Here is a 12991-nt window from a genome sequence, read left to right as displayed (position 1 = left end):
CTCCCGCCCCCACGCCTCCCTAGGACTCCCCACTCCTATGGACGCAGCGTCCCAAGACGCAAACCCTGGCAAAACTGCACCGCCCGGAACCAGGCCCCTTTCCCACTCCCGAGGAGGGGCCAGAGCTGTGCTGAGCTGAGCCTCTCCCAGCCCGGGTGGCCGCCGCACAGCCGGGCTGGGGGGCGAGTCAGCGTCATCACCGCACAGCCGGGCAGGAGGAGCAGTCAATGTCATCACCACACACCTGGGCCGGGGGGTAGTCAGTGTCATCGCTGCACAGCCGGGCTGGGGGGCAGTCAGTGTAATCACCACACAGCCAGGCCAGGCCAGGGGAGCACTGTCATCACTGCACAGCCAGGCCGGGGGAGCAGTGTCATCACCACACAGCCGGGCCAGGCCGGGGGAGCAGTGTCATCACCACACAGCCAGGCCAGGCCAGGGTAGCAGTGTCATCACCGCACAGGCAGGCCGGGTTGGCGGGGCAGCGTCATCACCGCACAGCCGGGCCAGGCCAGGGGAGCACTGTCATCACTGCACAGCCAGGCCAGGCCAGGGGAGCAGTGTCATCACCGCACAGCCAGGCCAGGGGAGCAGTGTCATCACCACACAGCCAGGCCGGGGGAGCAGTGTCATCACCGCACAGCCAGGCCGGGGGAGCAGTGTCATCACCGCACAGCCAGGCCGGGGGAGCAGTGTCATCACCGCACAGCCAGGCCGGGGGAGCAGTGTCATCACCGCACAGCCAGGCCGGGGGAGCAGTGTCATCACCGCACAGCCAGGCCGGGGGAGCAGTGTCATCACCGCACAGCCAGGCCGGGTTGGCGGGGCAGCATCATCACTGCACAGCAGACGCGGCGGAGAACAGTCCCGGCGTGCGGCCGGGAGAACTCAGCGAGGCAAGGCCACCCAAAGCACTAGGGACACAGAAACACACAGCCCTGCCGACCACCAGCGCAGCGGCAGCGCTGGCTGACGGAGGAGCAGACGCCGGCTCCCAGACGCAGCCCCTCAGGAACTCTCCGTGCGAGCCGACCGCGCTCCCACCGCAGTAAGCGGCTCCCACCGGCCACCTCCACTGGGAGGACGCCGGTCTAGGCTGCCCCCTGCTGGCCGCCTGGGCTCACGGCTGCATTTTCTTCCCGCATCCAAGTCCATCCATTTCCCCAGGTGAAGCCAATTCCAAACTCGGGGGCGTGGGACGGACAGGGAAAGGACTTAGTAGGGAGACGAAGAAAAGCGAATGCCCTGTAAATTCCATTGGTCGATATGCAAACAGATGCCGAGAGCTCAGCGCCCAGAGGATGCTGGCCTCAGCAAGGCTGGAGGGGGACTGGGACGAGGGAGGTGCAGGCCTTACCTGGGGGAGGGCGGAGTTAAGGTGGCGCTGGAGCTGGTCCCGCTCATGCAGGGCATCCTGGAGCCGGCTCTGCGTGGCCGCCAAGCTCTCCTGACTCTCCCGAAGGGACTCCAGCAACTTCTCCCGCTCATCCAGCATGTTCACCATCAGCTGCTCAAAGTTGGCGTCAGCATCGGCGCCATGGGGGGGGCCCAGGGGGTCCCCCTCGTTGATTGTGGGCATCACCTCACACATGGTGGGAGTGGGCAGGGCCTTCACGGTGTCAGGGGAGAGGGGAGGGGCTCACAGGGTTGGCACCTTCAGGGGGACCCAGTGCATGGGTCTCAGAGCAGGCAGTGCCAGGCAAGTGGACAGGTGGGCAGGGGCTTCTCCCATGGCATCAGTTGCTCTTGCTCTGAAAGGGGCCTGGTGCCCAGAGCGCCCCTGTGGAACAGAGCCAGAGGGCCTGGCTTAACCTCTCAGGGCTGGGGCTGGGTGCCCTCTGTCCACAGACAAGCGGGCAGCAGCCAAGTGTGGCCATGACAGGCAGGGAGAGCAGGGCCAGAAGAGGGCCCCTCGTTTAGACTGAGCGCTGGAGCCTGGCAGAGTCCCAGCCGGGTCCAGCGACACCCATCATTTCTGGAGGGCAGTGGTCTGTGGGAGAAGAGACTGCCGTGAGGCCCAGCTGAGGGGAGAGGTGGGGGAAAGGAGGCAGGAACCTGGACCAGAGTGTGGGGAGGCGAGGGCAGTGTTGGCGCATGCCCCTTCTCAGAAAGCGCCTTCCCTAGTTCTCCCAAGGAACGCACATGCCCACTGCTGCAGCCTGGGCCGCCAGCTCCCCCCACCCCTGCTGTCAGAAGTGCAGCCGCAGTGGAGTGGTTTCCCCCACCCACGTGGCTCGCTGGCCAAATATAGAAATGATTCAGTCAGCGGCAGGGGAGCAGCCAGCAGGCTGCCCAGATCCTCCTGAGACCTGGGGGTGGGTGAGGAGGAAACAGGGTCTCTGCCCCACCCACCATGGCCTTCTCCCCCCACGCTCAAGCCAAGGCAAACACAGAAGGAATTAAAGGGCTCCCAGTGGGTGTGGGTCCCACACAGGGTTGACTCCTGGGGCCATGGAAACAGGGGCAGAGCAGCTCCTCCCCTGACCACTGGCACAGCACGGCTCCTTGGAGCACACAAGCAGGGCACTGGGGCGGGCAGAGAGCCCTGACCTGCTCCATGCCCATCACTGAGGGAGGAAGCTCTAGCTCAAGGCACTCCCCCCACCACCAGCAGCCAGCAGGCTTCCATTCTGCGTTCATGGCCTACCACCTCTGGGCTAGAGCAGGGACGGACTGATGTGAAGGAGCCCAGGGTCAGTGTGTGGGTGGGGGTGTCATTCTCCTAGGGCAGGGCTTGGTGTGGGGGCCCTGCTCGTGGCAGGGGATCTTCTCCCTCCCTGTAATCGCCTATTGCTGGCACTGCCGGCTGGGGCAGGTAGCATGTGCACAGCCTGGCCGCAGTAAGGCCTTGAGTCTGGCGCAGGGGAGCCCGGGGACAGAGCAAAGGAAGGTGGAATGAGGAAGGCAGCAAGGAGCTGGGGACCTCCCTGCCCTTAATCAGTTTTCAAAGGGAGCTGTCTTCAGAGCTCCTGTTGCATGAGCGATGGGATGTGAGGCACCCAGCACAGCGATGGGCACACAGATGCTCCACAAATGCTGCTTTCCTTCCTACTCCACCCCCATTTGGGAGACACAGGGACAGCTTCTTGTCCACCCCTCAGGTGGCAGACTGGGAGGGTCGGGGAGAGGACCAGAGGCATCAGGACCAGGCATGAAGTGAGAGATCAGGTCTGGGCATCCCAGGCCTGTGCAGGGCTGAACCCAGCAAGGGAACCAGAGAAGGGCCAAGCCCCTTGCCCCTCACTCACTGGCAAGCCCTCCCTCAGAGTACTGAGGACCTAGGCAGAAAGGGGGGCAGCAGGAGGGAGTCTGGGGAGGAACACAGGCCTGGACCAGACGAAAGAGCGTCAGCTTGAGAAGGCCAGGGCACACACCTGCAGCCGCTCCCAGGGGGCCCAGCAGTCCAGGCAGGCGGTGGGTGCCCACACAACCTCGTGCATACACACACACACGGAGGTGGCACAGAGCCATGGAGACTTAGAACAACATGCATGTGGCCACACACAGTCTCCCAGACACAGAAACCAGACACAGACGGCTCCAAGGGACTCTTCCTCCAGGCTAGACAGTCACTCCAGAGGCTACAGAGGCGCCAAGTAGCAGCCTGGAGCACACCTGCTGCCCCCAACCTCCCTGCCCCACAGAGCAGCTGGAGCAGACAGGAGGAGTTGCCACCCCCATCTTGCCAGAGCTGCCATCTCACTGGTGCCGATGCCACCCATTCCTCCCATTCTCCCCCACGGTGAATGCTCCTATTTGTAAGGTCAAAAGGCCACAATGGCCCCACCATACCTCTCCAAGCTCATCACCAGCCAGGCCCTCATCCCTCCCACTCCCACACCCCGCCCCAAGAAGAACGAGAGAGGAGAAAGAGCCAGGCTAGGAGCCCAGGACCCTGGGAATGGCCTCAGTCCAACAGATCCGCAGGCAGCCCACAGGGTAGCATAAAGGAGCCCAGAGCTGGCACTTAGGCTTGCCAACACCTACCACAGCCTCTGCTGCAAGATGGAAGCCACGACCCCTGTTCTGCCCTCCTTAGAGGGATGAGACCCTGGGTAAACAGGGCTTGGAAAAGCAGAAAGCACACTGAGACTGAGGGGAGGATGAATGGCCCCAGGGGAGGCAACTGTAGGCCTGTGGGCGGGGTTTTGAAAGCTCCTCACAGGAAGGGGCTAGGAAGAGCAGGACCTCAGGCTGCCGACTGCGACAGGCTAGGTATTTGGTCCAACTTGGCCTCCCCAAATCCTTCTGGTTATTCTGGCAACTGAGAGGCTGGCTTCAGAGCCACCTGCCCTTCCCAGCCTTCCTCCAGACCAGGCGCCAGGCAGGAACTCCACTTCCTCTGGCAAGATGTCATCTCGTAGAGCAGGCTGAAGATGGGCCCAGAGGAGACGCCAGGCAGATGCCCCTGAGACGACGGTCTAGGACCTCCTGCCCCTGCCCCCACCGACCACACGCACTGTGAGCGGAAGTGAGCTCTAGGACAGCCACGTCAGGACACTTGGCTCCTTCTGGCTCCGGGGCCATCTTTAAATAGCTCAATTACCATCTCAGCCTAACAGAACCTCCTCAACTCCCGCACAATTTCTAAGTAACACTCACAGGTCCTGATTCAGAGGCGAAAGCTACCAGCCCCCAAAGCAAGCATCTGTGAAGGGCTTTGCCGGTGAGGAGCGTGGGCAGGCTGTGCAACAGCAGAAGAGGGCTCCAGAGTGAGCGTGTGTGCGTGTACACGTGTGCAAGTGCGTGTGCGTGTGTCAGCAGGGAGGGGTTCACCAAAAACCCAGGCCTCAGGGCTCATAAACAGAGAAGATAAACTCTGAGGCCTCTTTGTCTTCCCAAAAGTCACCCACCTTTCCCAACAACAGGGATGGACACTTGTCTGAGGCTCTGGCTGGCCGCACACACACAGCCTGGCTCCCCACTGTCCCACCAGATGGCAGGCCCCACCACAGGGAGACAGCTCGGCAAGGACAAAGCTGCTGGCCCCTGTGCAGGCCAAAGGGCCAGGGCAAAGCTGCCAGGAGCTGTGCTCAAGTCCGAGTAGCCACGAGCTGGGCAAAGAGGGGCCCCAGGTGGGAGCCCCTTCAGAGCAGAGAGACGAATGAGGAGGGCCACACACCCACTGGACTGGAGGAAGGGGGAGGAAGCCCGAGGAAAGGAGGAGGGAGCCGTCACCCAGGACAATAACGATTGTGACAGCAGCTACAGCTGATTCGACATCTACCACATGCTGGGCACTGGGTTGTGAGGTGACATATTAACTTCCTTTAATCCTCACAATTTCTTGCAAGGAACACATAATTCTTCTTTCCTTTTCACAGGTGTGAGAATTGAGACAAAGTCATGCAACCAAGTCTACAGAGCTCGTAGGAGAAAGAATCAGGATTCAGTTCCAGTCCGTCTGACTCCAAACAGGGGTCGGGGTGGAGGAAGCGGGCGAGCGATAACCGCTCTGGGCGTGTCTCCTCCCAGGAGCCAAGGCACCTGGGGGCAGCCTTTCTTGCCCTCATCAGGGTGGTGGCGGCCTAGGGAGAGCCCACCTCGGCCCCCTACCCCCTCCTCTTCCAGCCTGGGGGGAGGCCTCGGCAAAGCAGCTGTCACGGTCATGAGGTGGCCCCCTCACCATTGGAAGTGACCCATCTCCAAGGCCTCGTCTGCCACCCACCCAACCCTCTCCCCCAGCCCACAGCTGGCTCCACTCTGAGTTGTTCGCAGACCCCTGAGTTCCCCCACACACTCCTGCGAGAACCACAGGAACAGACGTTCTTCTGAGCCCTCAGCCCCCCTCACTCTGGGGGGTTTTCAGATACTAGCCTCCTAGCAGAAGGAAGTCCAGGTGACCCCTCTCCTTCCCACTAACCCAGAAGCTTCTCCTCCTCCCGTCCCTCTCACTCACCAATCCAAGAAGCCTTGCCCTCACTCACCCTCTCCTCCAAAATCCCAGTCGGGCCTCCTCCCCTGCTCCTCCTAGCCCTGCTCACTGCCATGCTCCCAGAGCCCACCTGCTACCCATGAGCTTCTAGCACCTCGCCTGGCCTGCCTCAGTCTCCCTCTCCATGCTAGTCTAAGGAACTTCTGATCACCCTCTGTTTATAGCTATTTTTTCAGCACATACCTCACAGATCAGCACCAGCTGCCAGCCCAGGCACTCAACTTCCCAGTGCCCGGCACACGCAGTCAGACACAGGCAGGGGCGTCTCCTTCCAACAGGCTCCCGGGCCTGTCGCTGTGAAGCCCATCTCTCCAGCTGCTCCCCAGGAGTTAGTTATGGGCCACCTCTTCCCAAGACACAGCCCACCACCTGGTGAGCACACTCCTTACTGTCCAAACCAGGACCTTCTTGGGCGCGAATAGACACGGGTTAACAATCACACCAGGAACAGGTGTCAACTGGGGCCGTCCCAGACACGCCTGGCTGTATGGTCATCCTCACTTTACTAGACATCTGATTAAGATTTCATTGTATAGAAGGGTTCCGAGTCTAAAACAAGGTGAGAAAATCCCTGGCTTAAGCACTGTCCGCAGAAGGCCCTGCAAAAAGAAACACGTTCTCTCAGAGAGGCAGCACATCCATGCACAGCACGGTAAACCTGGGGGCTACCAGGTGGCACTGGGGGCCACCAGCTGTGTTCCACATTCTAAACGTCGAATATAAATCATATATTTACACCAGAAAAGATCAAAGGCGGCACCACTGAACACAGCACACAGCTTCGGCAGGACTTGCGTCACTAAGTGCGGTAACCCCAGCCACCTTCTGCTAATCAGAGCCATTGATTAATACTCAAGGATGCCCTCAAAGAATGATTTCAAAAGAAGAAATAAAGTAATAAGTGTGGTGTATTTGGAGAATAAAAATCTTTCAAATCTAGCGGTTCCCGTGGAACAAATATAGATCCTCTGGTGTTGGAAAAAAAACACTGACGAGTCTCTGCATCAGGAGATCAGTGCATCAAGCAAGGGAGCCATCACACAGGAGCAAACAGAACCGCCCAGGAGGAGTCGGGGACACAGAGGGCAGTGCTGTCAGGTGCCAGGGTGCGAAACCGCCCAGAGAAATGCAGGCATCACAAAAAGTGTGCATGTGTACATGGTTACACATTGTGGGGTATGTGCATGTGCAGGCACAGTCACGAGAACAGGGGCCTGAGAGACAGTGAGCGGGTGTGTACAGGGGTAAGACTGTGTATGGACATGTGTGGTCATGAGTGTGTCAGGGCTCACGATGGTACGACTGTGACCATGGGAATGCGTGTGTGTGTGTGTGTGTGTGTGTGTTCAGTCACGAGAGTGAGTGTGTGTGGCCATACAAGCACACACATCGGGGAGTCATGAAATCACATAGGTTCATAAGAGCATGTGGGCCCCATTAGGGTGCGTGCACGTGTGTGATCATGAAAGCACACTGCTGGTCATGAGAGAGTCTAAGAGCACATGTGGTCTTGAACCTGTGGGACACGTGTAACAGGAAGAGCAGGGAAGGACAGGAATGATAATGAAAGAATGAAACTTGGTCCAGATGCTCTGCCCGAACGAGGGCCAAAAGCTGTGGGCACTCCACAAGCGGCCCAGTGTGAGCTGGGTCAGGGAACTGGGCCAAGCCCACTCTTCTACTTACGACCCCACCAGACCTGCGCTGCAGGGTCTCCTGAGCCCAGGGCTCCATGTGCATTACAGACGGCAGTGGCCACCCCCTGGATCTTCCAGAATGTCCACTACTCATGGAATAGCCCAGACCAATTCCCAGCCTGGCCCCACTCCCCAGGCCCTCCGCTCTCAGCATCTCTCCTCTAAGCCAAACTCAGGAGAGTCCTCTTCTGTAGCAGCTGCCAAAGACCTCCACCATCCAGCGCCCACCCCCACCCCCACCCATTACCTGGAACTGCAGATTCCTGCTTGGATGGGTCCTCTGAGGTCACGCAGGCCAAACTGCCACTCTGTGTGGGAGTCCTTCCACACACCCCCGACAGCTCAGTCTTTACTTGACTATCCTTCTGGAACAAGGAGCTCACTAGAAACGAGGAAGCCCTCATTGTCCTAAGGAAGCTTTTTCTTAAATTGAATGGAAACCCATCTCCTCTTTGAAATGACAGTTATCCATCGGAAGACAATGGCCATGAAGTCACATCAGATATGCTTTTAATTTAGAAGAATTCAACTCTGTTGGCTGGGCAAAATAAGCAGTAAAGGCCTTCAAATGCATCTGACACTTAAATACAAAATTATATTGTACATAAGTATTCTTTAAAATCACTGCACACATTATATATTTATATAATTAATATACAAGGTATATAACATATACTATATCTGTACATTAACGCTATTGTTCAGAGTTATAAACCTAAACCCATATACCATGCTTTATGGGAGATTTAGGGATTTTCACTTTACCTACTGCCTACAGAATCTAATTCCCCACTGAGATGTAACACCACTGTACTGGGTCCCCAGAGGCTCCTCGGCTCCGGGTTAAACACTTCTAGTTGTAAGCAGACCCTGCTTCACTGAACCCAGGGAATCAGAAGACAGACCTCTTCAATTCAATGCAACAATTACTCATTGAGTAGATTTCCATGAATCCAATACTGAGCTAGAAACTGTTACGGATGCAAAAGGCATGTAAGATACGGTCTCAGTCCTTAAGAAGTTCACAGTCTACTTGAGAGAACACAGATGCGTAAGTACAGTCCAGAGCAATACAGAGTAGCATGTGACCAAATATTCAGTCCCAGCACAGCCTGGGGGTCTGCGCTGACCACCACTTGGAGCACAACCAGTTAAACTAATTGGAGGTAGTTTCTCCTCCAGCTCCCTGAGAATGAAGCAGCCCCAGCCAAGGGCTCTCAGCCCCTGACTGACAGGCAAGAAGCTGCCCTGTGCTAGCGGTGACTTCACCTGGGCAAACAGAAGACACGGGAGGCAGGCGGTGGCTACAGCTCCGACAGCAGAGCAACGAGCCAGAGGCAGGTGGCAATCATACTTCTCGTGACAGCTGAGCCAGCGGCCAGGCAAGGAGAGAGGAGTGCTCAGGCTCTGCCGGGCCTGGAGTTTCACACCACCTGAGCCCAGAGCTCCTCCCCTACTGCCATGTCCCCCACCAGGGACATGTCCTGCACCTCAAGACATCCTCATTTCCCACAGTCCCTTCCAGTACAGCAAAGGCTGAGAGTCCCCTGGAATTAGCCTCCCAGGGTCCGCCGAGCACCACAGCCCCTCTGAGCACCTTTCACTAGGCCGGCCACTCAAGGTGCCAAGCTCCTGTGAGCCAGCCCCATATGCCCTCCAGAGCTAATTATAGGTCAGTGAGCTAGCAGGCCAACGGGGGACAGATGGTGACTTGGTGTGGCTGCAAACACACTCGCCCCTCCCTCTGACCCCCCTCCTCTCTCCACTCCTCCCAGTTCAGTCCCTGGGACCTAGACTCTGATCAGGGCAGCTTTCACTCCCTAGTCCTCCCGGCTCCTCTCCAGCACACACACCCCTCCGGACCACTCAGAACCACACTTGTCTCTACAGCAACCCAGGCAAGGGCCTAAAGCCCCAGAGGAGAATATGCTGGCATAGAAGGGCCTCAGCAAGCTCCCCCATCACCTAAGCCCCCCAGGGTCCCCAGCACCCTGGCCCTGCTGAGCCTTCACTCCTGTCTCATTGCCGCCACAGCCTGACTGTCCTCCCCTCCACCAGAGGCTCTGAAAGGGCTCACAAGCAACGCAACAACTCTTCCCAACTCTAAGACTTCAGCCATCAGCACAGGGAGCAGGCCCGAAAGTCTGGCTGCCTGCCCTGGCCTGCCCCTCCAGTCCCTCCTGCCCTCAGGACACGCCCAGCAGCACACTGGACAGACTCCCCTTCCAAACCCACCTCCCCCATGCTCCTCTATCTTCCAGTGTTGGAGTCTCGCGCTCTGCTGGGCGTCTAGCATACCCCTGGCCCCTAATAACCATCGTGCTATTCATCATCTCATTACTTTGAGGCATCATTTATCCCAGGCAGCCGCCTCAGGCCTCATGACAAAGTCCTTGAAAATAGCCAAGGGAAATCATCCAAACTGTTCCTTTGCTAAGGGGACTACCTGGCCAGCTAAGAGTGGTCGGGGGCAGAGGGGCCGGAGTCCAGTTCAGACAGCTGTTGGAAAGCACGTGGACAGGTTGTCTTTTCCTAATCCAAGAGCATGCAACAGAACGGGGTGGGGGGCCCTGCAGCCGCTCCATGGCCCTAAACCGCCTTCAGAAGACGCAGCTCCCAGCACGGTGTCCGGCATACACAGGGGCCCCACGAATGCTTGCGGGGGGTTGAACAAACTACTAGGTGCGGTTCCAGCGCTCCTGGAAGTCGCTGAGCCCGGCCGCGGGAGGGGCCCTGAGCTCCCGCCCGGGGTCTGCAGGCTCGCGGAGCTCTCCTCCACACCTGCTCACACAGGACAGCCCTGGCGGACCCCAAAGGCGACCACCGCCCGTGCCTCTCCCCGCAGGTGACCACCGCCCGTGCCCCTCCCCACAGGCGACCTGGGCAGCGAGCGCACTGCCCTCCAGCCCCCCTCCTGCTCGAGAACCCACCCGCACCCTGACCTCCGTCTGCCCGCTCCCAGGCCCGCCGGCCCCCTGGAAACGGCCCCCGCGCGGCCGGAGTCCGCTCCGCACTGCTCCCCCCGCCGCCGCCCGGGCCTGAGACCCCGGGCACCTGAGGCCGCAGGGAGGGGCGGAGGCCGCGAGGACGCCAGGGCCAGGAGGCAGGGGTGCTGGGGAGTGGGCTGCGGGGCAGGACTGGACCCGCAGGGGCAGGAGGGCAGGGGAGCAGGTGTCCGGGGCACTGCGAGGAAGGACCGGGAGCCAGAGGGGCAGGGGGGCAGGACTGGACCCGGAGGAGTAGGATGGGACAGGGGCGGGGGCCGGGGAGTGGGCTGTGGGGCAGGACTGGACCCAGAGGGGCAGGGGGGCAGGGGACAGGACTGGACCCGGAGAGGCAGGATGGCACGGGGGCGGGGGGCCGGGGAGGGGGCTGTGGGGCAGGACTGAACCCGGAGGGGCAGGGGGGCAGGGGGCAGGACTGGACCCGCAGGGGAAGGGGGGCAGGGAGCAGGACTGGACTTGGAGGAGCAGGGGGACAGGAGACAGGACTGGACCCGGAGAGGCAGGATGGCACGGGGCAGGGGGCCGTGGAGGGGGCTGTGGGGCAGGACTGGACCCAGAGAAGCAGGGGGACAGGGGAGCTGGGGAGCAGGAGGAAGTGAGTAAGGGGGCCGGGGAACCAGAGGGCGAGGAGGCAGGAGACCCGGGGGGTCAGGGGACAAGGAGGGGGAGGCCGGAGGGCGGGGGTCGGGCAGGGGCCGGGGCCGCAGGACGGAGCGGCGGCCGGGCTCGGGGCGCCTCCGGGACGGGCAGAGGTGCCCTCGGCGGGACGCGCGCAGCCCCTCGGCGGCTGACGGCGGCGAACCCACGCCCACCCCAAGGGCACCCGCGCCGCCAAGGCAGGGGGCGGCACGGGGAGCGGGCAGGCCGCCCGAGACCCCACGTCCGGACGCAGCGGGCAACTCCCGCGGCGCGCCGAGACCCCAGCCCGGCAGGGAGCCGGAGCGAGGCAGAGGCAGCCTCCCCGACCCGGCCCCGCACGCTCACCCGCCTGCGTCGTCGGCGGCCGGCAGTGCGCTCTGGGCAGCAGAGGCCGGCCCCGCCCGCGGAGCCGGGCGTCCTGGGAGCTGAGCAGCCGACCGGCCGAGCGACAGCGGGGCAGAGGAGCCGAGGAGCCGAGCGGACGAGCGGCCTAGCGGGCCGAGGAGCCGAGGGGCGGAGGAGCCGAGGAGCCGAGAACCCAGGGATCGAGCCGCTGCAGCCTCCGCGGCGCGAAGCGTCCGCCCGAGGCCCCGCCCCTCGCCCGCGCAGGGCCCGGACCCGCCCCCGGCCGGCTCAGGCCCCGCCCCCGGCACGTGATGCGGCGGCTCCGGGTCTCCCGGCTCCCCCCCCCCCCCCGCTCCAGAGTCGGCCTGCGTCCCGGCCCGGCGTAGCCCCACGCGCTCGGCCCCTCGCGCCGGCTCGCGCGCGTTCACCGCTTCTCCTGCGGTCGCGCCCGTTTCCACGCGGAGCAGCTTGCGATCCAGCCACTCCGCGTGCGCGCTGGCGAGCCGTCTCCTGCCACAGCAGCCCGGCCGTGCGCGCACTTGCTGTCCAGCGGCGCGCTGCCTGCTCTAACACGGGGTTCGAAGGCGGCCCAAGGCCGAAGTTCCCGGCTGGCGCCTCCGTTGAGTCTCCGTCGTCCTGAATCGCCCCTCACCCTGTCCCCCGCGGCGACAGTGCGGCGCCCGCCCGGCTTGTGGCGGTGCATCCCAGAGCCTGCTCAACCCTTTCCCGACCGGCAGGCACGGCGGGAAGCGGGAAGAGTTTTTACACGCAGAGATGCAGACGCGCGCTCTCCATCTGCGACAAACGCTGTCGCTGAGATCGACGGCACGTACAGCCATTCTTTCTTCTTCTCTCCCCCATTTGGTTTAGTTTCCTTGTATCTTTGGTAGAAGGCAAGAAAATGTGAGTAATTCTGATTTACTTAAGGGGTGAGAAATGAAGGTAAATTTGTGTTATTTTCTCTGTCTGCCCCTCAGAACGAAATCAAGGTATGTAGTTAAGGAAGTGAAAATTACAAAGCAGTTTTTACAAAAGCAGCCCGGAAAGCTGCAACTTCTCCAGGTGGTTTGGGGGTCCCATCAGAAGGAAATCCCTGAGCACTTCACATCCTTCCGCTAATAAACCGTGAATCATCCTAGAAAAGGCAACTCGGCAGTGCAGAAGGAAGACTTAGGCATGACGACTACTGACAACTTCACCAAGTCTGTCAATATTATACTAAGAGAACAGCTGAGGCAGTATCTAATATTTTCTCTATCATCATACCATGGACTGCGATACAAAAACTCGGAAGTTGAGTCAGAAAACAACTAAGCCAAATTTATTTCACTCCCCTTTTAAAGGAACTCCTAAAGGGGGGACATCAATCC

At 60.5% G+C, this 12991-nt stretch overlaps 1 protein-coding gene across 21 annotated transcripts in view; it reads right to left on the bottom strand.

The window, feature by feature from the left end:
- Window positions 1-11902, bottom strand: part of PPFIA4 (PTPRF interacting protein alpha 4) — a 46585-nt gene extending 34683 nt beyond the window's left edge. For 9 of the 21 annotated variants that reach the window (XR_011434270.1, XR_011434272.1, XR_011434273.1 and 6 more), the window contains exons 1-2: window positions 11622-11868; window positions 1358-1990 (exon numbers count right to left, since the gene is read on the bottom strand). Coding sequence is in view for 14 of the 21 variants with exons in the window: in XM_070255971.1 (XP_070112072.1) it covers window positions 1358-1591 (234 nt within the window). In the remaining 7 variants the exon portion in view is untranslated. Of the gene's footprint in view, window positions 1-1357; window positions 1991-6118; window positions 6234-11621 lie in introns of those variants that run through there. The other 12 variants (XM_023632668.2, XM_070255970.1, XM_070255975.1 and 9 more) reach the window with 9 other exon arrangements.
- Between the last annotated feature and the right edge of the window lie 1089 nt (window positions 11903-12991).

Source organism: Equus caballus, chromosome 30 (assembly GCF_041296265.1).
Source record: "Equus caballus isolate H_3958 breed thoroughbred chromosome 30, TB-T2T, whole genome shotgun sequence".
In the NCBI taxonomy this organism is placed as follows: Eukaryota; Metazoa; Chordata; class Mammalia; order Perissodactyla; family Equidae; genus Equus; species Equus caballus.
This window is presented reverse-complemented; position numbering and strand designations above follow the sequence as displayed.